The sequence below is a fragment of the Rhinichthys klamathensis genome, unplaced genomic scaffold, assembly GCF_029890125.1.
Source record: "Rhinichthys klamathensis goyatoka isolate OS25496 unplaced genomic scaffold, OSU_Roscu_1.1 h1tg000050l_1, whole genome shotgun sequence".
Lineage (NCBI taxonomy): Eukaryota > Metazoa > Chordata > Actinopteri > Cypriniformes > Leuciscidae > Rhinichthys > Rhinichthys klamathensis.
This window is the reverse complement of record NW_026606596.1, coordinates 1365899-1388202: the sequence shown is the minus strand read 5'-3', so window position 1 is coordinate 1388202 and position 22304 is coordinate 1365899. Positions and strand designations below refer to the sequence as shown.

The window sequence follows — 22304 nt, the reverse complement described above, 5'->3', positions numbered from 1 at the left end:
ACTGCAAATCTTACTACACTGTTAAAAAAAGCTGTAAAAATAGGGCTTAGCCTACTGTATAAATATGAAGGATTTTTTTTTTTTTTTTTTTTTTAACGGGTGTTTTACCTGTATTTTGAATTACGCATTTCATTGTTTTGTGTTTTAGGGTTAAAGGACATTTCTGTAAAATTACGTGATAATGCCCTGGCAGAAAATTAGCCTACCAGTTAGGCTACATTTTCCATTTATTCGTTTAGTGTAGAATCTAATAGTGAAATTCAACTGGTCACTACTGGATTTCTTACCAATAATTAAAAATATACCCACTAGTGACAATGAAAAAAAAATGTGTGTTCGTTTTAAGGAATAAATGGCTTGCCAAAGCCTACTTTGAGGATCCGCGCGCTTGAGTGGCGTTTATGCTGATAGCTGATAGATTACGGGAGGGTCGCGTTCTTCTCCTGAGGAGGGGGCACTAGGGCGATAATGAACGGGATCTGTGGGTCTACGGGGTATTTAAACAACCTGAGAGTGCAACTTACTTTCCCATGCTTAAGCTTCTCCATTCCAGCATACAGGTGTGCTCTATTCAGTCTACTATGGTTACTGTCGTCCGCTATTGTATGTTCCTCAGAGAGTCCTCAGAGAACGGCAGCCAGCTGGACACACCGACTCCAGATCAGCCCGGATTCAGCCGCACGGGACACACTGTAGTGGCAGTGTGTTTGGGAATAATCTTCGTTTTCGGTTTCCTAAATAACTTTCTTGTTCTTTTGGTCTTTGCCCGCTTTCATGTCCTGAGGACTCCTATAAATTTGATACTGCTGAACATCTGTGTGAGCGACATGCTTGTTTGTATTTTTGGCACACCGTTAAGTTTCGCCGCGTCTGTATACGGCCGGTGGCTGACGGGAGTTCATGGTTGCAGGTGGTATGGTTTTGCCAATGCAATGTTCGGTAAGACTGAGATTTAATAAACAAATATATTCTATTGTAGCCTTGTGATAAAAAAAATCGTATTGATTATCCTAACTGCACGTTATCACATTGAAAATATGCAACATGTGTCGGTTCATTTCAGTAGGCCTAGTAGCTAGAATGCGGTTGAGTAGTAAGTCAGATGGGTTAATTATTACAAATAATTGGTTAATTGTAGTTTCCATCATTGATTGTTGTTATTATCCTGTTTATTATACTGTGAAGTTGTTTTAAAACTGTAGCTATAATTATTAAATATGAATGGGCCTTCACCCAAAAATGTAAAATTCTGTCATCATTTACTCACCCTAACGTTGTTCCAAACTTTATAAATGTCTTTCTTCTGCTGAACACAAAAGAAAATATATTTTGAATAATGTTTGTAATCAAACAGTTGTGGGGCACAATTGACTTCCATAGAATGGAATTTTTTTTTTAAAACATTATGGAAGTCAATGGTGCCCCACAACTGTTTGGTTACCCATATTCTTCAAAATATTTTATTTTGTGTTCAGCAGAAGATAGAAATTTATACAGGTTTGAAACAACATGAGGGCGACTGGGCGAGTAAACTATGACAGAATTTTAATTTATTCTTAAACTATTCCTTTAAGGTGTCTTGACATGATTAGTATATTGTGTTTTTAATTCACTAAAAAGAACCACTTCATAATAGACATTCGTTCGGGAATCAGATTTCACTGATCGTGCTGTATATTTGTGTCAATGTTTTCTGATCTGTTGTAAGATGTATAGATTTGTACATGGTTTAATAAAAGTACAAAAAGAGAATTTGGCAGCAACTATGCTATCAAGGTAAATTAAGGTAAAAGAAACATTTAGTTGATAATCATATAGGCCTAATTGATTTGGCTCTTTATCCAACATCAACAGGTATTGTTTCACTGGTATCACTCGCTGTACTGTCATACGAGCGTTACAGCACCATCCTCTGCTGCACAAAAGTGGATGTGTCTGACTATAGGAAGGCCTGGCTCTTCATCACAGGCTGCTGGCTGTACTCTCTCGCGTGGACATCGCCACCACTCTTCGGCTGGAGCAGTTACGGTCCTGAGGGTCCCGGCACCATCTGTTCAGTCCAGTGGAACCATCGCTCCCCAGAAACGACTTCTTACGTCATCTGCCTCTTTGTCTTTTGCCTGCTCCTGCCTCTTCTTCTCATGGTCTACTGCTACGGGAAGATCCTCATTGCCATTCATGGGGTGAGGAAAGAGTGAAAGAGGAAAAGGTTGAAAGAGAGAGAGTGGGAGTGGAAGCAGTGATTTTGATAAAGAGCTCTCTTCGAGTAAGACTTATCGATCTTTCTAGCCAAATGTTTGTTTGCCATAAATTAAGCATTTTTCATGCTATACTGTCCAGAACCAAAGTCCTTTTCACAGGGTTAGTTCATCCAAAAATAAAACAATTGTGTCATCATGACTTACCCTCATGTCATTTCAAACCCACAAGACTTTTTAAATGAAACCTGAGAAGTTTCTGTCCCTCCAATGAAAGTCTACATAACCAAAACCTAAAAGATCCAAAAAGGCCACAAAGGCGTCATAAAATAAATCCATTTAAATTGAACGGTTTAATCAAAGTCTTTTGAGGAGATATGATTGCTTCATATGATGAACAAATTTAATTTAGGCTTTTATTCAAATATAAACACACTTATCACATGTGTGATCACATCACATGTGCATCACATATTGTAAACAAGAGCTTATGCCTGTGTCATGCGTTGTTTTTGTCGATCATTATTTAGAGGTAAATAAAAGCCTAAATTAAATCTGTTCATCATATAAAGTTATCATATATCTTCACAACACTTGGATTAAACCACTTGATTCATATAGATTCATTTTGCGACGCCTTTATGAACTTTTTTGACTCTTCTAAGTTTTGGTTACCTGGACTTTCAATGGTGGGACAGAAACCTCTCTCTTAATTTGTGTTTCGAGGATTAACCAAAGGTTTATGGGTTTGGAATGACATGAGGGTTAGTAAATTATGCCAGAATTCTCATTTTTGGGTGAACTATCCCTTTAAATGGCTATGCACAGCTGGATCAGATTTGAGCATTTTAGCAAATTCTTGTATGCCTTAACAAATGCAACAACAAAAAATTTGTAAATCAAAACATATTATGTAAAAAATAAAATGCTTTAAATTCTGTCAAACATTCTAGGTCATAGACAACATGTGGCGTTTCAAACCAGACGCAAATGTACAGCTTGATGCTGTTGTTCTTGAAAAGCAAACCTCAAAGCATGTCTCCTCACCCCACAGGTTGCTAAGATCAATCAGACAGCTGCGCAGAGGAGGGAAACACATGTGCTGGTGATGGTGGTTTCCATGGTGTCCTGTTACCTGCTCTGTTGGATGCCGTATGGGGTCATGGCATTGCTTGGCACATTCAGCGTTGGCATTGTCAGCCCCACAGCCAGCGTTGTGTCGTCCATACTAGCAAAGAGCAGCACTGTTTTGAATCCCATCGTCTACGTTCTGTTCAATAATCAGGTATGTGCTTCTTATAGGTGTATTTGTTTCCTCATTATCCTTATAGACTTGTATTACTATCAATTCTAAATTCATTGCCAGTTCTACAGGTGCTTTATAGCTTTAGTAAGATGTGGTCCAGAGCCTCCAGCCCATCTCACCCTTCACACAGAAGAAGGTGGTGGTCAACAGGACTGCATCCCTATGGGGTCATATGGTGTTACTTCTCCACCCAGGGACGGACTGGGGCTAAAAAACAGCCCTGGACTTTCTCCCAAATAGGCCCATCATCCAGCCATTCGCCCCTAGCCACAGGATGTCCTGATACTATGCCACAATACTGTAACCTATATCAGACAAGGTATTCACAGCAAGTAATATCTCAAAAACAATGATGACAATTGGGGTTTTGTTTATTAATGAAGCCTCAGTCTTCAAATAAAAACAAAAAAATGTACAATGCCATTACATCTGCATTGAAAATAAAATACAAATAATGACATGTCACTGGCTACAGAAACCCTAATTACACAAACTTGTAATTATAAAACATTTAGTTACTATTATACCAGGGGTCTCCAACCTTTTTGTGTGTGAGGGCTACCTCAAGGGATAAAATAATCTAGAAGGGCTATACTCAAAAATATTTATTATACATATAACGTGGTGGTGTTTTTTTTTACCTTACCTTTACCTTTACTTCACCATCATATGCGAAATAATAAAATATATTGATATTCTGGTTCAACAATTGGTGAAAAATTTGTAATATATATATATATATATATTATTCTCTAAAAACCTATTGTAGCATAAACATTTAGTATAAATATTTAATGCAAAATAAATGAATAAACTGCCATAACTTCTAAACAAAAACATTACTGCATTACATTTTAAAGCCTACATTTATAGGCCTACATGACTATTAATATAACAGCATTTTTAATATGAATACAGGCACATTTCTGCCAAAAAAATTCGTTTTACTAAGTTACAGTTAATTCATAAGTTGTGGAGTGAAATGTCTTCTAACTGGTTTGTTCTTGGAACAATGTTTCACCTGTTTTTTTGCGTCAAGATGTTGAGAATATCAGCGCTGTTTAATCTGGCTTTTAACTAGCTTAAATCACAGCCATCTGTGGGTTTAAAATAGAGATAGAGAATTCTGGGCTGAATTGAAATGCTTCTCAGTGGATCGCGCAACTCTGTGTAATAATGTTCGCGTGATCGAGATCAGTCCGCACAGCTGCTTCGGCCGCGATCGCAGTTTTTTTGGGCCGAGCTGATAATGCTCCGCGCTGGCATCCAACTTAAAGGTGCATTGCTGCCACCTACAGTACTGGAGTGTGAAACAGATTAGTGGGGGGAAAAAACAGGTTATGACTGCGTGTGTGGCGGGTGGTGGGCCGGCCCGCCGGCCGTCCTGGAGTACCGGCCGTTCTGTGATACTCCAGATCACACAGATGGCCAGTCCGCCCCTGTCTCCACCTGATAGCCCAGACAAGTTTGGGACCCCCACAATGACCCAAAGGGCTTCACTACAGAGAGAGAGGTAATAAGACTTTGGTTCCTGTGGTACACTGTTCTCCCTAAAACTGCTGGATATGAAAACACTATCCACGCAAAACCATATTAAGAGACAGGAAATAAAATTGTGTGCGTTTTTACTGCGATATACATAACCCAATGTGTGTTTTATAAGAAATATATTATATCAAAGTTTTGTTTTTGTGCAACGTTGATATTATTTAATTTGTTTGAATTTCTTGTAAATGTTGCATGAAAGTATTGCCACCAGGTGTCAGTATTTGTTCAAACGTGAAACAATGTGACTTGGACTTGGCAGCATCTAAAGGTCATGTCTATGGTGTGCAAAGGTATGAAAAAAAAATACAAGTATTAGGATAATTCGTTCATACTATCTGAATCTTGTTTGAGTATATTGTTTTTGTCAAGAGTCGGTCAACTAAACCCACTTACCTATTTATACAGGGATTGTGACTATAATCCAAGCAGTACCCATAATGTTACACCAGAGATGTTTTTCTAACAGAATTCAACAGAGTATTTTAACTTTGCTAATTACTTTAATTAATCTAAAGGTCTGAATCTTTCATTTTTTGTTCCATTGCTTTCAGTGATCACTTATCAACTTCTCAATGTTTTTAAAGGGATCCTATTATGCTTTTCCACTTTTTCAACTTTAGCTATTGTGTAATGTTGCTGTTAGAGCATAAAAAAGATCTGCAATGTTACAAAGCTCAAAGTCCACTCCAAAGGGAGATATTTTATTTAACAGAATCAACTTTTCAAGAACTACTGTACAACGATTTTTTTTCCAAATCTTATGAAGTTACAATGTTACTCATTTAAATAATCTGCGGAATACACAAAAAAGGGGGCAGAGGCCTGGCTGAGCTGATTAGAAAAGATGAAGAGTGTTGCTGCCGCTATGTCAAAGAGAAGCCTTTTTTTACCCCACCCCGGTTCCAAAACACCTTTGTTTGGCCTTCGTAAGGCGGACTCTTTGTACTAACTTAGTTTTCCGGAAAAAAAAGAAAAAAAAACGATTAAATGGTGGATAACATCATATCTATAATGCATAAGAAAAGTACAAAAAACATACCACTCTGAAATGTCCTGTGAAATCTGTGCTTGCAAAGTCTGTGCATGAAATCCATTTTGCATGATCCGCTTGTTCGTTAACACTGTCAGGGTCTGAATCGGGCTTGAATTGGTTTGAAATTGACGCCATATCCTTAATATTTACACAAGAGCAGAACTCGCAGTTATGGAGGGGCGGGACATTTCCTGAAAAATCTGTGCCAATCAGGAAACACACTGGGCCAGCTAACCAATCACAGCTCATTTCGTATTTCGGAAGCAGGGGCTTCATCGAAACCAGAACTATACAGCACGTTCAAGACAGACTGGGGAGAGAGCTGCTGTAATAATGTAAAATGTGTGAAGAAGAATACGTTTTTTGAACAATCAAGCATGTAAACATATTCTAGTACACCCCAAACACAAAATCAATACTTTGTAAACGGGCATAATAGGATACCTTTAAATGTATATTATGAGAAAATGTTGATGAAATATTTTTTTATGTTTTGGATTTTTTTGTACCAAACTAGTCAAAAATATTTCCATATTATTTTTGAACAAAAGGTTAAATCAGTCAAGCTAATTAATTGATAATGTGAATTTCTCAGCCTCGTGAACAATGATAATTGAGTCAGGTGTTCCAATCACATACTCATCCTGCCCTATGAAAGAGTTGGTTACCACTGAATTTTGTTAAAGTGTAATGTGGCATGACCTAAAGAGATTTCAGAAAACCACATAGGAAGAATTATACAGGCTCATTAGTCTGGAAAAGGTTACAAGAGGATGTCTGAAGACTTGGGGCTTCATCAGTCCCAATTGAAGCAGATTGATCACAAATAGAAAAAATGTAGCACCAGTCGTGCCTTGGCTGACCTTTCAAAGGTCAGTGTAAAGACATGTCAAAGGATTCTTTAAATGACAATGTACCACGAGAGAGAAATGTATGAGTCTGCAGGCATTTGAATATATTTGTTCCAATTTTATAGCACATTGCCAGGATGTTTGTGATCTGAAACTTTAAAGAAAGTGGGTCATGCAACTTGTCTGTTCCTAAACAAAGGAATAAATCACCATCAGAGTTGGTCCAAACAGAGGAAATTCCATATATTTGAATGGTCAGGTCAGAGTCCTGACCTCAATCTCATTTATATTCTGTGGCATGATTTCTATCCAAGGCCATTTGAGGCATCCCAAAAATATGCAAGATATCCCAAAATATTTATGATACAGCTTGTGCAGAGGAAAGGACCAAAATACCTCATATGCAGGTCACCAATAAGACGAATTTGACAGCAATTGTGGTCCCAAAATGTATTAAATATAAGTAATATTCACATTAAACTTTTGTGTCAAATTACAGAATTTAATTAAATATTGACTTAGATGGAAGCTATTAGATCACGCGCTGAGAGCCTGCTGACAGAAATCAAGACTATTTTAAAAGGTTCAAACTTTTTTTAACTGCTTGTCAGGAAAGATGGTGCAGGTTCTATGATTAGCCTTGGCTGATTAAGTTCACAGGATATATGTAAGGAAGGCTTTCATTAATACTGCTCCTGGTTCTTATCACAGAATGACTGGCTCTGAAATTGGCTTGTACCTGACAGATATAGAACTGCTATCACATTCTCTAATTAGCCAGCCATCCAGTTGAGAAAAGATCTTCAGCTCTGAAAATGGCAAGTTGATCTGAAAAACCCATCTGTGCTGACAAGGTTTGGTGAACTTAATTGTATTGTTGTTGTTGTTATTATTATTGAGTTAATTTTATTATTGGTCAAACTTATTAACTTAAAATCTCAGGGGCTACTTCAAGTAAATACATTAGATCAAAGAGGTTCAGCTGACCAAGAATTGCTGACAAATGATTAAATTCTGTGTGGGTCTCAGTTTTCAGTGACAGGTACATGCCTAGTGGCTGATCTGTTTGTGCAATTCCACAAACCTGGATGACCTTCTGAATGTATATAAGCAGGAGGCTTTTTTTAGAAAGGAAAATTTAAAAGATAAAAAAAAATAAGTAGTAGGGAGAATCAATGAATTATGAATAATTTACTGCCATTGTGAGAATATCATTGAGTAGCTGTAATGAAGCACACGTAAAAGGACGAAAATATTCTTTAATAAATTCACAAGGAACACTCAGGAGATCGTAGGAGAAAAATGCGTCCTTGCGCCATAAAATTCCAACTGAGGAGGGAATGAGGGGACTCTGGAGGAGGATGCAGAGTAGGCGGAGAGCAGAAAACCAGGGAAAATTACATAAGGAGAGACCAGGGTGGTGATGATGGTGGGAGGAGCCAGGGAGGAATCAGGAGAAGGAGCAGCCAGGCTTGGACCCAAAGTGCAGCCTGGATGATGGCCCACGGTGGAGTCGAGGAAGGGTGGAGACTCGGCAGACGACTCCAGGGGGACAACTGACTGAGACAAGGCCGATGGAAGTAGAGCCCTGGGCACAGACGAAGAGCCTGCGAGACCGTGTGCCGCGGTGACAAGAGTCCGAGGTGGAGCCAGAGGACTGAGGTGGAGCTGGAGGGAAGGCTGAGCCAGATGGAGCCAAAGGGGTGGAGGGGCAAAGCGTAGCTTAAGGTCTTTAAGTCTGTGGTGCAGACAGGGTGATATCTGACCAAGGTAGAGCCGGAGGGACGAGGGAGCCCTGTGAATCTGTAAGGACGATGGTCCCAGGTGGAGCCGAGGCAGGGAGGAACCAAGGCAGAGCCGACTGGTCAACGGGCCAAGGGGCCATCAGTGGCTAGAGACGGACCCGGGGGATCCTCTTTACTAGGTGGAGCTGGAGACCGGAAGACCAGAGCCAATTCCACACCGTAGAGTGGCATCAGAGGAGAAGCCGAAAGGCTGAAGGAAACAAGCAGAGGCAGGGCTGAGAAACTGGCTGTTATTGGAAGAGGAGGTGGAAAATGGAGGCTGGGAGGGAACTCTGGAGACACAGGAGACTTTGAGCTGGGTGGAACCAGCGGGGACGGGAGATTCATGCAAACATCATCTTCAAAATAATATATTACAGACGCCAGCTTCAGCTCACCCTCCCCATTCCTTCGTACTCCACTAATACTCCCATGGCAGCACATGATGTTGCCGGCTCACGCACCTGGTCAGACATTTCATGAGGCTTGGGCTCCGGGGCGATGGTTGGCTCAGTCGTTGTACTGGTGCTGGCTCATGCACCGCTGCAGTCTCTAGCCATGCAGTGGGGTGAAGGTTGGCTGGGCTCTGGTCCAGAGTGGTGACGTCCTCCTCTGGGCAGATGGTGAAAGCCGATACATTATTCACCAGGACCCACTCCACAAAAGCGGCGAAATCCTCTCAAGGACCGTTCCTTGGGAGGCGTGCCTTGGACCGTTAGGGACGTCAAATCCAAAAAATATATTGTGTGGTCCTCCAGAGAGCAGTCCTTCTGCTCCAGACATAGTGGTTGGACAGCAGGCAGGTCCATTTGTGAGGGGGAGAGGGAAAACAACCAGGGAAACTAACAAGAGAACTATAAGGGCGTTCTCACACTGGCAGTTTAGTTCGGAACGGGGCACAGTTCGCATAAAAAATTGCTTATGTGAAAGCTGTCATGCGGACCCGGATACTGAACCCCGAGACCTCCTGAAGGAGATGGTCTGAGTTCGGCTGCACACGAACTGTGGCATGATTTGCGTGAATGTGAAAACAACACGGACTCGGGTGCGCGCTTTTTCAGGAAGCAAACCCGCGCATGCATTTTAGCCGATTACAATGTATTTAGTTAAATAAAACACATGTAAGGAAGGATATTGTTGATGATTTACCTTGGATACGAGCTAGAGTGAGCCTGCATTGTATTCGCACATAGCGAGTGCAATCAGCAAATGGTGTATTTGCCATAATTAAATCCATAATTTGAGTGATTATGTGATCATATCCTCTGTATTCATCTCTGGACATCATTATCCCGACACAAATCTCATGAACCTCATTGTCATTAATTATACAGGGCAAGGCAAAGGTTCACATGCATGATTACCGATAGACATTAATTTGGTCTGTCATGTCAGATAATCTATGGCAGTATTTCAATCTCAGCACAGTGGTAAACACGGCTTCGGCAGAAAAATGATGCATGGACCTCTTATAATTACAAACTGCAACCCTGTGGTTTAATGAATAGGAGGTTCCTGTCTATATTTCTTTAAAAGGAGTTGGCTTTTGGATTCTCCCATTTGTATTCATGCTCAACTTCATTCCCTTTGGTCTCATGTTCACTCTGTTCCAATTTCGATAGAATGAAATCATCAAATCAAATGGCATCATCAAGCTGTCATTTCTGCGCTAGAGATCAGTCTTATCCTTGAAATCAGACTGTTTTCTGATCGATCAGGTGAAATGAGGGCCGAGCTCATACGCACATCAGCGCTCAAACCTTGAGCCAAGCACAGAGTCCGAGAAATCTATAAATCACTGCCAGTCTTATGGAGGTGTCCTTGGATACCCAGTATGACTGGGATTCTATTTATGGAAGATATGGTGATATTACACAAGCCTATGCAGTAAAAAGTGTTGTATGTGTGAATTATGCGTGGATTGGTGTTTGGTTTGCTTTTATCACTACAGATGTTGTGTTGATTCTCACTATTTTAAACAATAATCTCATTATTTTAAACTAGTTTGAGATCGTTACATGAATCATTTTTACAAGAAGCGTTTCTAGCCTTTCATAAGTAGGAAACCCATAAAAAGTGTCCCCATATTTTGATTTTTAATAATATTTAGGAGATATGGATATAAATTTTTTTTACCAGCAGTACAAAATGTGTTGCTTGTTCACAAGCTGCATGCGGAATAAAGAGCAGCTTCATTGCGTTGCATGACATGATTGCTAAAATATTATCTTGGAAAGTCATTATCGGGTCGGTATACGATAATCACTATTGTCAGACATGCATGGGGCTCATGCATGACACAATTTTAGTGGCATATGCCACTAAAAAACGGATTTACCACTAAACAAAATGGCATATTCCAATGTTTTTTTGTGCATAAGATGGCCATGCCACTTAATGTTATTACTGCTACTGAAAACGCCCCTGATTTTGACTGACTCATTAAAAAGAAACAAGTTAAAAAAAAAAAAACGTTTGAATCAGACAGCATGGCTTGCGCTATGTTCATTGTGGCGTGCTAGAAGTACTCACATACTCTTCTCTTTTCTGATGACTTGTTTACTGGTGCAAGGGCAAGACAACAAGACATCATTCACTTGAGATCACTGCAAAAGCAAACAACCATCCAATCAATTCCCAATGAACAAAATAAAGTCTCGCCCTACATTTTTCTCATTTGTGAAGCCGCTTCACACTATACATAACAATAAGGAAGAAAAGACTATCGCAACTTCTGTTTCATGTCTACTTTAAACCCTGTATGGACCTAGATAGAGTATTCCCAACTGTTTAGATATTAAATTGACACAAAATATTGTTGGTATATTTGCACTGATATTCCATGTAACTATATTTTGTACGTTTTTTTTTCACCTTGGGGCTGTACCTCAGTAAAAAAAAAGAAAAAATGGAAAAAAAGATTCTGGCGTGGCTACATTGAGGTGTCTTCCAGCAAATGTCCATGATTGTATGCGTGCGTATGTATAAATCCCAATGTAGGGACGCAGATGGTTTCATTAGTCTGTTTCTGACGCGTGCCTTTGTCTTGAATAAAATAAATATTGTCCATACCTTCAGAATAAATTTCGGATAAACCAAATCCATTTATTGTCCATTTGGTATTGCAAACAACAAAAAAGAACAAAAATAAAAACTAAATCAAAATATCTGATTCAAAACATACTGTTAGGCATGAGCACTGTCTTTCACAATCCAACTCTCAACACAGCACGGTCAAAAAGTTTGTTGACCTTCCATCAGCGCACCTGTAACTCATTATCACCTTACTTAAATATACTCAAAATACTCATACGCCCTCTAGTGTCACGAACAAAAAATACAATTCAAAATAATGGCTCCAACATACCGGCCCCTGAACTGTTAATGACATGGGGCATAAACAATTCAAAATCATATATTTACATAAGGAGCCATCAAACAAATCATTATACATAGGTACATTTTTTTAAATGTATATATATATATCATGCATTTAAACCTTCCCTTTATCACATTTCTAATAAAAGACAAAGTTTTGTTACTGGTCTTACTATTGTGTTTGTTTTGGTTTGAACTCGTACAGATCTAACTAAACTCCTTTTATCTGGGAAAGTCTCTAGTACTCTTCCAAGAGTCCAAGAATTGCGTGGGGCTGTAGAATCTGCAATGAGTACAATATCACCCGGCATAAGATTACGTCTCTCTTTTGTCCATTTTTGCCTTTCTTGTAGCAATGGCAAGTACTCTTTTATCCATCTTTTCCAAAAAAGATCTGAAAGGTATTGTACTTGTTTCCATCTTCTTTTTACATACTGATCTGATTTCTCAAAAAGACCAGGAGGATAGGTTGGGTTTCTCTTCATTGTAAGCAGATGATTGGGGGTAAGTGCTTCAAGATCATTTGGATCTTCGGACACTTTAGTGATGGGTCGATTATTGAGAATTGCCTCAGCTTCACACAGAACAGTGTGTAATCCTTCATCATCCAGCGTTTGTTGATTCAAAACGGAGGACAACACCTTTCTTATCATTCTGATGATGCGTTCCCATGCACCACCATGATGTGAGGCTGTGGGTGCATTAAAACTCCATTTAATTCCTTTGTGTGCTAAAACCTTGGTGATTTTATTTTGATTAAACTCCGCCAGTGCCCTTTTCAATTCTTTTTCTGAGCTAGTAAAATTTGTTCCATTGTCAGACCTCATTTGACATACTTGTCCTCTTCTGCATATGAATCGTCGCAATGCATTTATGCAAGAGTCAGTGTCCAATGAGTATGCCACCTCCAAATGGACTGCCCTACTGGCCATGCATGTAAAAATTACGCCATAGCGTTTCACAGAAGTTCGACCTCTTTTTACATCAATTGGGCCAAAGTAATCCACTCCTACATTTGAAAATGGAGGTAGATCTGCAGTTATTCTTTCTTCGGGTAAGTCTGACATTTTTTGCTCACCTAGCTTACCTTTGTTTCGTTTGCAGAAAGTACAGCTTGAAAGTATTTTTCTGGCTGTTGCATTGGCTTGAGTAATCCAGTATTTTTCTCTTAATATAGACAGCATATGATTTCTTCCACTATGGCCACTCTGTACATGAATATGCTTAAGAATCAGCTTGGAAATATGCTGGTCTTTAGATAAAATAACTGGATGTTTCTTTTCTTCAGGCATAGCAGCTTTGCATAACCTGCCACCGATTCTCAGCAATCCATCTTCTAAAATGGGGCTTAACTTGTGAATAGAACTGTCTTTTCTGATTTCAGATCTTCCAGATTTCAGTGATGAAATTTCTACGCTGAATCTTTCCCATTGACAGAACTGGATAATAGCCTTTTCGCCTCCGCAAGGTCGTCTGAAGACAAGGATTTTCCTCCATATGAAGCTTTGGTTTGTTGCAACCTCTTTTCCAACACATTGGAATCATTTAAAGTTGTCGTCAACTGTTTTCTTCGACGACTTACTTCAAGTAGAACTTTCTTTACTTTCAGCATCCATGCAACTGCAGTCTTGAGTCTTTTCCAATCAGAAAAGTAATTGATCAGCCTATGGGTTGCATTATTGGTGTCTTCAATGTTTACAACATTTGTAGAGAGCTCTTTCTTTAGTTCTGGATCATCATCAACAATGTTTGACTCAATGTTGTCATTTGACCATTTTGAAACTGGTTCTCTTAGAAACTTAGGTCCATTTAACCATCTTTTATTGGTTGTTAGCTGTTGTACAGTCATTCCCCTGGAAGCATCATCTGCAGGGTTTTGTGAAGTATGAATATACCTCCACTGTGTCACATTTGAAGCTTCTCTGATGACAGAAATCCTATTTGCCACGAAGGTACGGAATCTCTTGTTTTCATTTCTTATATACTTCAGGACTGATGTGCTATCAGTCCAAAAACAAGAATTTTCCAGTTGAAGCTGAAGTTCTTCTCGGAGCATTTTGTCAATGCGAATTGCTAGGACTGCAGCGGTCAGCTCCAAACGCGGAATGGTAACTGGTTTTAGAGGTGCCACCCTGGCTTTGCCAAGCAAAAAGGAAACATGAACAGCATTGTTACAATTCTGTAGCCTCAAGTAGGTCACAGATCCATATCCAGTTCCACTGGCGTCTGAAAAATGGTGTAGTTGGGCACTAACCGGCTGTCCAAAATCACATGGTTTCAAACATCTGTCAACATTAAAAGTACTTAACTGATCCAAGTCAGAAATCCATTTAACCCACCTTTGTTCAAGAACTTTGGGAATCTCATCATCCCAGTTATAGTTTGTTCTGCACAACTCCTGGAGGATGAGTTTGACTGGAAGTGTCAGTGGTGCAAGATATCCTAAAGGATCATACACTGAACTGATCACTGACAATATTCCACGTCTAGTTGGCATTCTTTCTTTGCAAACAGTTCTGAAATTGAAGGTGTCAGTCTGTACGCACCATTGAAGTCCTAAGGCCCTTTCTACTGGTAGTTGGTCTCGATCCAAGTTGAGCTCAGTTAGATTCTTGGATCTATCTTTTTCTGTAATGGACTGTAAGACCTTACGGCTGTTACTGACCCATTGTGTTAGATGGAAGCCTCCCTTTTGACATAGCGTGGTCAGGTCTTTGACCACCTGGATTGCTTCATACTCTGTAGATAAGCTTCTTAAGCAATCATCCATGTAGAAGTTATTATACACAGTGTCAATTACCTCTTCTTTAAAGCAGTGTTGATTGTCTTTTGCAGTTCTTCTCAGAGCGAAACACGCACAACTTGGGGATGAAACTGCTCCAAAAATATGAACAGTCATTCGGAAGACAGCAACATCCTGTGTAACATCTCCACCTGGCCACCACAAGAAGCGAAGAAAGTCTTTGCCTTCTTCTGCCACTTTGACCTGGTAAAACATTGCTTTAATATCAGTCATGAAAGCAACAAGTTCTTGTCTGAACCTCAGAAGAACTCCAATTAAAGAGCTTGTGAGGTTTGGGCCTTGCAGTAGTTGATCGTTTAAAGATGTGCCTTGGTATTTTGCTCCACAGTCAAATACCACACGTAACTTGCCTTTACGAGGGTGGTACACACCATGATGTGGAATGTACCAAACTTTACCGTCAGATCTATCCAATTGATGCTCTGGCACTTTCTCAGCATAGCCTTGGATAACCATATCGTTGACAAAGTCTGTATATTCTTGTTGAAACTTAACATTCTTTTCAAACTTTCTTTTTATCCCCACAAGGCGCTGTTTGGCAATGTTAAGATTGTTAGACATTATAACATCTTTGTTTTTGAAAGGCAGTTTCAAACTATAATGTCCATCCTTGAAGCTCACAGATTTCTCCATGATTTCCATGAACTTTACCTCCTCTCTGGACATTTCTTCTTTGTCCTCTGACACTTTTTCATTGAAATCATGCTGGTATTGCTTTTCCAATAGCAACTCCAATGTTTCAACAGAGATCCTGTTTACTCTAGCAGTATGTTGTTCATTTTGATAACTGCCTAGAGAACCATTGACGACCCACCCCAATAGGGTACGTATGGCATAGGGACCATCTCCCTGACTATTTACTACTTCCCACGGTTCGAGTAATTTGGAGGCGTTGGTACCTATCAATAACTCCACTTCAGCCTGAATGTGCGGAATTTGAATACCATCAAGATATGGCCATTTAGTTAGGTCTTCCCGATTTACCATGTTGGCTTGGTTTACGGGCATTTGTTTCTGTGTGTACACTTCTGGCAATTCATAAAACGTATTACCATCAAGACTTGAAATCTCCAAGTTGTTTACCACATAGCTTGAGACTGTTGTTTTGGGACTCATGGTAAGCAAACAAATATTTGTCTTTCGTCCATTCAGGTGCAGCTTCCTCATTAAACTTTCTGAACAAAAGGTAGAGGTACTGCCTGTGTCCAGAAACGCGTAGGTTTGAACAATTTTGTTGCCCCTTGCAGACTTTACTTGGACTGGAAGGATAGGTAAGATACCACTGCTACTCCCGGCCCCAATATGACCACACGTTTGGGCAGATACAAGTGTATTGTTGATAGTTGGTTCTACATTCTTTTCATGGTTTGTGTTGACAGCTTTATCAACTTTGAACTCCTTCAAATGAATGTGAAGAACACTGGGATGTTTCTGGTTGCACACTTTGCAAGTTAAGCGCCTTTTACATTCTTTGCTCATGTGTCCAACATGCAAGCAACCAAAACAGACAGCTTTTTCCTTTATAAAGTTTACCTTTTCCCTATGTTTCTTCTTCTCAAACTCTTTACATTGCTCCAAAGAATGACCTTGTGAACAAAACAAACAAGTGGAGTTACTCTTGAATTGCCTGCTTGGATGTTCAGCATTTACCCTTTGGATTTCACCAACAATGGGTTTGTTAACATTGGTAACATTGGTAGCAAAACTATCCCCTTTTAACTTTGGCTTTGACTGGAATTGTGACTTCCATTTGTAGACATCCTTCGGTTTACCAGTTGTTCTCATCTCTACATGTTGAATAGACCCAAATATTGGATCAGAAATGATTTTAACTTGGTATTCAACGAAGTTGACAACATCACTAAATTGGGCTCTTCTTTTCTGTCTTTCCATGATATCACATGCAGCTGTTCTCCATTTTTCTCTGAGTTTAAATGGAAGCTTTAGAATTACTGCTCTCATGTTTGTTGGCATGTCCAGTTCTTGCATATACTGTAGATCTGCCATAGCATTGCAACACCCACGTAAAAAGAGTGCATAATCTTGAAGAGCTGTGGTATCTTCATACCTGATCATGGGCCATCCAAGCACCTTCTCCATATATGCAGCAGAAACAAAATAATCTTCTCCAAACTGCCGTTTAAGCATAGTTTTAGCTGTATCATAACCTCTTTCCGGTGCCATATTCATACAGCTTCGAACAATTTCTCTTGGGCGCCCTCTTGTGTATCTTTCAAGGAAATACAAGCAATCACCTTTGTTATTCGTTTTTTCCTCCACACAGTGTTTAAAAGCTTTAGTGAACAAACTGAATTGCAATGGATCCCCTTCAAACACTGGAATATCACGTGGTGGTAAATGTTGAGACTTTTGCTGTTGTACTAACAACTCCGTTATTTCTTGATGTTTTTGAAACATACTCTGTGTGAAATCAGACCTTCTATCATCTACTGAAGTGGCTATTCTGGGTCTTGAAGATGCAGGTTGCTGTAAATGAGATGATGTTGGTTGTGAGGTAGCACCTATGCTGCTTTGCAATATAGTCCTTGACTGTCTCTCAACATCTGGTTGAAGAGATGCAGTTGCTTGTTTTGCCTGTTTGTTGACATAGGATTCCATCCCATCTGATGCGATGCTGTTTGCTCGTTGTTCATAAGTCCTGAGCACAGATATCTTTGCATTGGATGCGGCGATTTTTGCATCAATATCTGTTCGTTCCTTACGCTTCTGTAACATTTCCAACTGTTGCTCAATATCATGCTTAGCTTTTAAAGACTCTGCTTGAGCGACAAGAGCGGCTTTTTCTGCTTCAAGTTGAATGCATACCAGTTGCACAGAGGCATTAGATTTGCTGGAGCGTGAACTGTGGCGGTTGCTCTTGTGAGAAGTGCGACCACTAACCCGTGTTTCAACATTTGAAATGCTATCCTTGGGTTCAATTTCGCTTGCAGCATGATCACATTCCTCCTGTAGCTTCTCACACCAATTATATACCACAGTGCTGAATTCCACAACCCATAACATTTTTGCTTTGAACCATGTTTCATGCCGGTCTTTCTCTTCATCAGGCAATAAAGCAATCAAAGATTTGTGTACTTCTTTTGCTTCTTTGCATTGTGTTTCAAACTTTTCAAACATACCTTTGACCTCATTTTCATATTCTCTATTACCCATTAACTCTTGTATTGTCTTTTTTAGTTGGGATGCTTTGTCAAATTTTGACTTTCTTTGTTTCTGTAAAATATCGAGTTTTGCCAATAACCCTTTTGCAGTAAGCTTAACCTCTCGTTTTCGTACAGACAATTCAACATTTTCATCCTCTGCTTTCTGCGTCTGAGCCCCATCTTGCTCAATTTCAGAACCAGGAAACTCACTTTCATCCGCCATTTTTAAACCTTTACTAACTGCATATTTTACATCATAAACATCAACTTAAAGTGTAAACATTAACAAAAACAATTAAGCATTTCACAAACAGTTCCGTTCTTCGTTTCACAAACCCCTCTTTTTTTTTTTTTTTTTTTTTTTTTTTTACCACCAATGCGCATTGGATTTGTCTTTGTTTGTATGTGTGCACACTGTTTTATATATAGTCATTTGACTCAAGTTCAAGTGAAAGCGCTTTCATACCTCAGTTCCACAAACGCTGAAGCCTTTGCTGTTCGTGTGCTCTGTATTCTCTTCGTTTAGCACGTGCGGGCTTGTAGTCCTTCGAAATCCGCGGCGTTCAATCCCACGCAATAATAATAATCCACAAAAAATAATCCAACAAAACTGTCATGAATGAGCATCATCCGACTTCAGATCCGCTGACTTTTCCTGTAGTCGTCCAATTCGATCTGTTCCAGTCGATGTCGATACAAGGCTCATTCAGGCTCCTTCGGTCAAACTTTTTGACTTAGTGTAGGGACGCAGATGGTTTCATTAGTCTGTTTCTGACGCGTGCCTTTGTCTTGAATAAAATAAATATTGTCCATACCTTCAGAATAAATTTCGGATAAACCAAATCCATTTATTGTCCATTTGGTATTGCAAACAACAAAAAAGAACGAAAATAAAAACTAAATCAAAATATCTGATTCAAAACATACTGTTAGGCATGAGCACTGTCTTTCACAATCCAACTCTCAACACAGCACGGTCAAAAAGTTTGTTGACCTTCCATCAGCGCACCTGTAACTCATTATCACCTTACTTAAATATACTCAAAATACTCATACGCCCTCTAGTGTCACGAACAAAAAATACAATTCAAAATAATGGCTCCAACACCCAAGATAAGAGTTAGACAAGAAGTTGTACATTGCCAAGCTTTTAAAAGATGCATAAAGCAAACCCACAAACAACGCAAGGTTTGATTTTTTTTTTTTTTTTTTTTTTTTACAGAGCTTACATGCATTTTTAACCTGCTCTCTCCATTTATAAGATAGAAAGCCCTAGCTTTCAGATTCTCCTGATGGCCTGACTCAAAGCTTTTATGACACAGAATAAAATATGACTATATTGAATCTAAAGTGTAGATGCACTCATACATCAGCAAAAAAGAATATATGTATATATATGGGTTTTAAAGAGTCCCATAACCTTTAAAAAGCCAATCCCCCCTGATTCCATGGCAACCAGTGATGATACAGGCTGTCAGCCCCACCTTTCTTCTGCACTCCATCAACATCAGAGTACTCGCAGCACACACACACCAAAACAGATGGGAACTTCACGCTTAAATCTGCTCCAGCACACTGTAAATATAAACACAGACCTGCACCTATACTTTCTAGTATCTGCAGGTTTGCCAGTGTTATGTAAGAAGTCCATAGAACTTGATATTTCCCACAGTATAGCCGATAAAATTCTTTTAAGAAGTTGGTGCTCACTAAGCCGTGCCTTTCCTTTAAAGAGTCCAGGTTGACTGTGGTAGAGTTAGAGTGACCACGCATGACTGCACAAAGCAGGGGCTGCTCGGCCATAGATGCGATGCAATTCAGCCTAGATTCACCTTTGTCTGGTCTCCCTCCGTTCATTATTTTCATTTACTGGTGCAGCACCGAGCACAATTTCCTGAGTGCTGCTCTCGAAATCAGATTTTAAAACGGCAGATCAGCACTGAGCTGTCCATCATAACTTTACTCCTCCATCTCATTTCCTTTCTTCAGTATCTACACATCTATCCATCCCAAATCACTCTTCCATATCAGTCAGTTTGTGCTTCTCATTCAGGCACCATCTGGCTACCAATCAGGTGATGTCACATCCTCTCCACCACATGCAATGCTATTTTAATCATAAGACTGTTAATGAATGCAAAGTCTTTAGCACCTTTCCCAGGGGCAAATAATCCCATCTCACTGGGTTTATTGGGAACGAAAGCCCAGTTCATTCAAAATTAATTTCAGGTTATGAAATATTAATGTAGGACTTGATGGCCTTAGTGATGATGTAACCATCCCAGATTCGCCCAAGGAGCTTCTTGAGGCACATTATGTATTCTTGAAGTGACCGCCCTGTGTGCTTGAATCAGTGTATTAGTTCTCCAATATTTTGGAGTCAATGAATCACTTTTGTTTTGATGTTTTTTTTTCTTTAGTATATGACAGCCAAAAACAATTCAAGTTAAAGCTATTTTCTGTCGTTTCATTTTCCTCCGTTGCTTTAAACTGCTTGCTTTATTGCTGTTGCTTTATTGCTCTGTCTAAAATGCTCGATTGCGTTTTAAACATCTCGAAAACACAATCAAGCAGGCCAACTTGCCTTCTTTATTTTCAGTGCTTTTCCATTAAAATCTCCCTATATACATTATTTAATGGTTTGGTCATATTATTTTAGTTAAATAGAGTTGAATTGGATGGCCATTTACAGTACATAAACAACAGTAGATGGTTTTCCAATGGCCTCCTCATAGGTTATGCATTAGACATTATCAAGGTTTCATTACACCACTCCAGTGAAGCAATGCACAACAAAATCAATTTCTTCATTCATGGTGACTTCATCAATATGAATTCATGAATAGAAAAACAGGTAGAACCATCTACTTAAAAATCAAACTGTGCTTGCTGACCTGATGTTTATTCACGACTTCTGGTTTAAATTCAGACTATTTATGCAGCGCAGTGCCAAAATGAACATTGAGTACGTTCCTGAGATCTGAATGTCACAGTCTGCATATTTAAAGGATGTGATTTTCACTGACAAACTGGTACATAACTACAAATTCATCATGTAATTAAAGCCACTTTTGGTTATTTGCTACTGTTTTCATAATATCGTTCAGTTAATATTACTGATAACTTCAGCCCAGTATGTCAAACTACTTTTAACTAAATTATGTTATTATAAATGCAAACAATAATATACAGTCAGCCAGTCTTTATGATCTGCAGCGATTAGCTAATCAGATTCAAGTATTTCAGAGAGGTGTCTAATAATTGCACTTTTTGTACCATATGTTTAAAACTAAGGTCACCCTTGATCATTTTAACATTATTCAAGTCTGCAATGGGATATGGTCACATTCGAGATATAAGCAAAATATTAAGAGAATATATATATATATATATATATATATATATATATATATATATTCTTATTTTATATACGATTTTTGGGGTTATTATTATCTATCTGTCATAAAAGAGATACCTCTTTTGTTCCTAACTAATAGATACATTCATAAACAAATATCAGGTTTAGTATGCCAAGATAATTTGTATATATTTATTTTATACTTAAATTATTTTTGTATTATTTTATATTACATATTTAATGCATATTTTCATATGTATATTTAATTTCAGGATGAATATGCTTCATTCAAAGATTTCTGAGGATCTGTATACATTTTTTGCTTTTTAATGTAGGGTTGTCACACACAACATACAGTTACTCTTATATTTACTTTGTTAATATTGTTTTGAAGAAGAGTCACTTAACACCATAATCCTCTCCACTAATAAGCTGGTGTGTGGTGGGCGTTCTGGTGCAATATGGCTGCCGTCGCATCATCCAGGTGGATGCTGCGCATTGGTGGTGGTTGAGGAGATTCCCCCCTTCCATATGTAAAGCGCTATATAAATGTAACAAATTATTATTGTTATCAAACGTCATGAGTGCTCTGAACATACAAAACATTTTATTCAGTGCCGCTTCTTAAATGTACAACATATAATAAACGTAGCAGTAGCAGGATAAAATGCACTTATATACATTTGTATTTTACTCCAGTATCCATTAGAGCATATGGTTCCATATTGTAGTTAATAAACATAGCTACACAACATGCAGCGTCCATTGTCCCCCATGCATTAAATATGCTTCACACACACAAACATACCTACATATAACAGAAGAGGATTTTGATCAAAATTATAACCAGGGGCTGCTGCCTGACCACTGAAGACAAGAAA

At 39.0% G+C, this 22304-nt stretch overlaps 1 protein-coding gene across 1 annotated transcript; it reads left to right on the top strand.

Annotated features, from left to right (window-relative positions):
- Positions 1–525: 525 nt before the first annotated feature.
- On the top strand, positions 526–5135 carry tmtops3b (teleost multiple tissue opsin 3b). Its single transcript, XM_056247685.1, is given in 6 exon segments — positions 526–939; positions 1855–2183; positions 3253–3483; positions 3565–3681; positions 4920–5012; positions 5014–5135. Coding segments are annotated over 6 exon segments (1224 nt in total). The 5' UTR covers positions 526–530; the 3' UTR covers positions 5059–5135.
- Positions 5136–22304: the final 17169 nt, after the last annotated feature.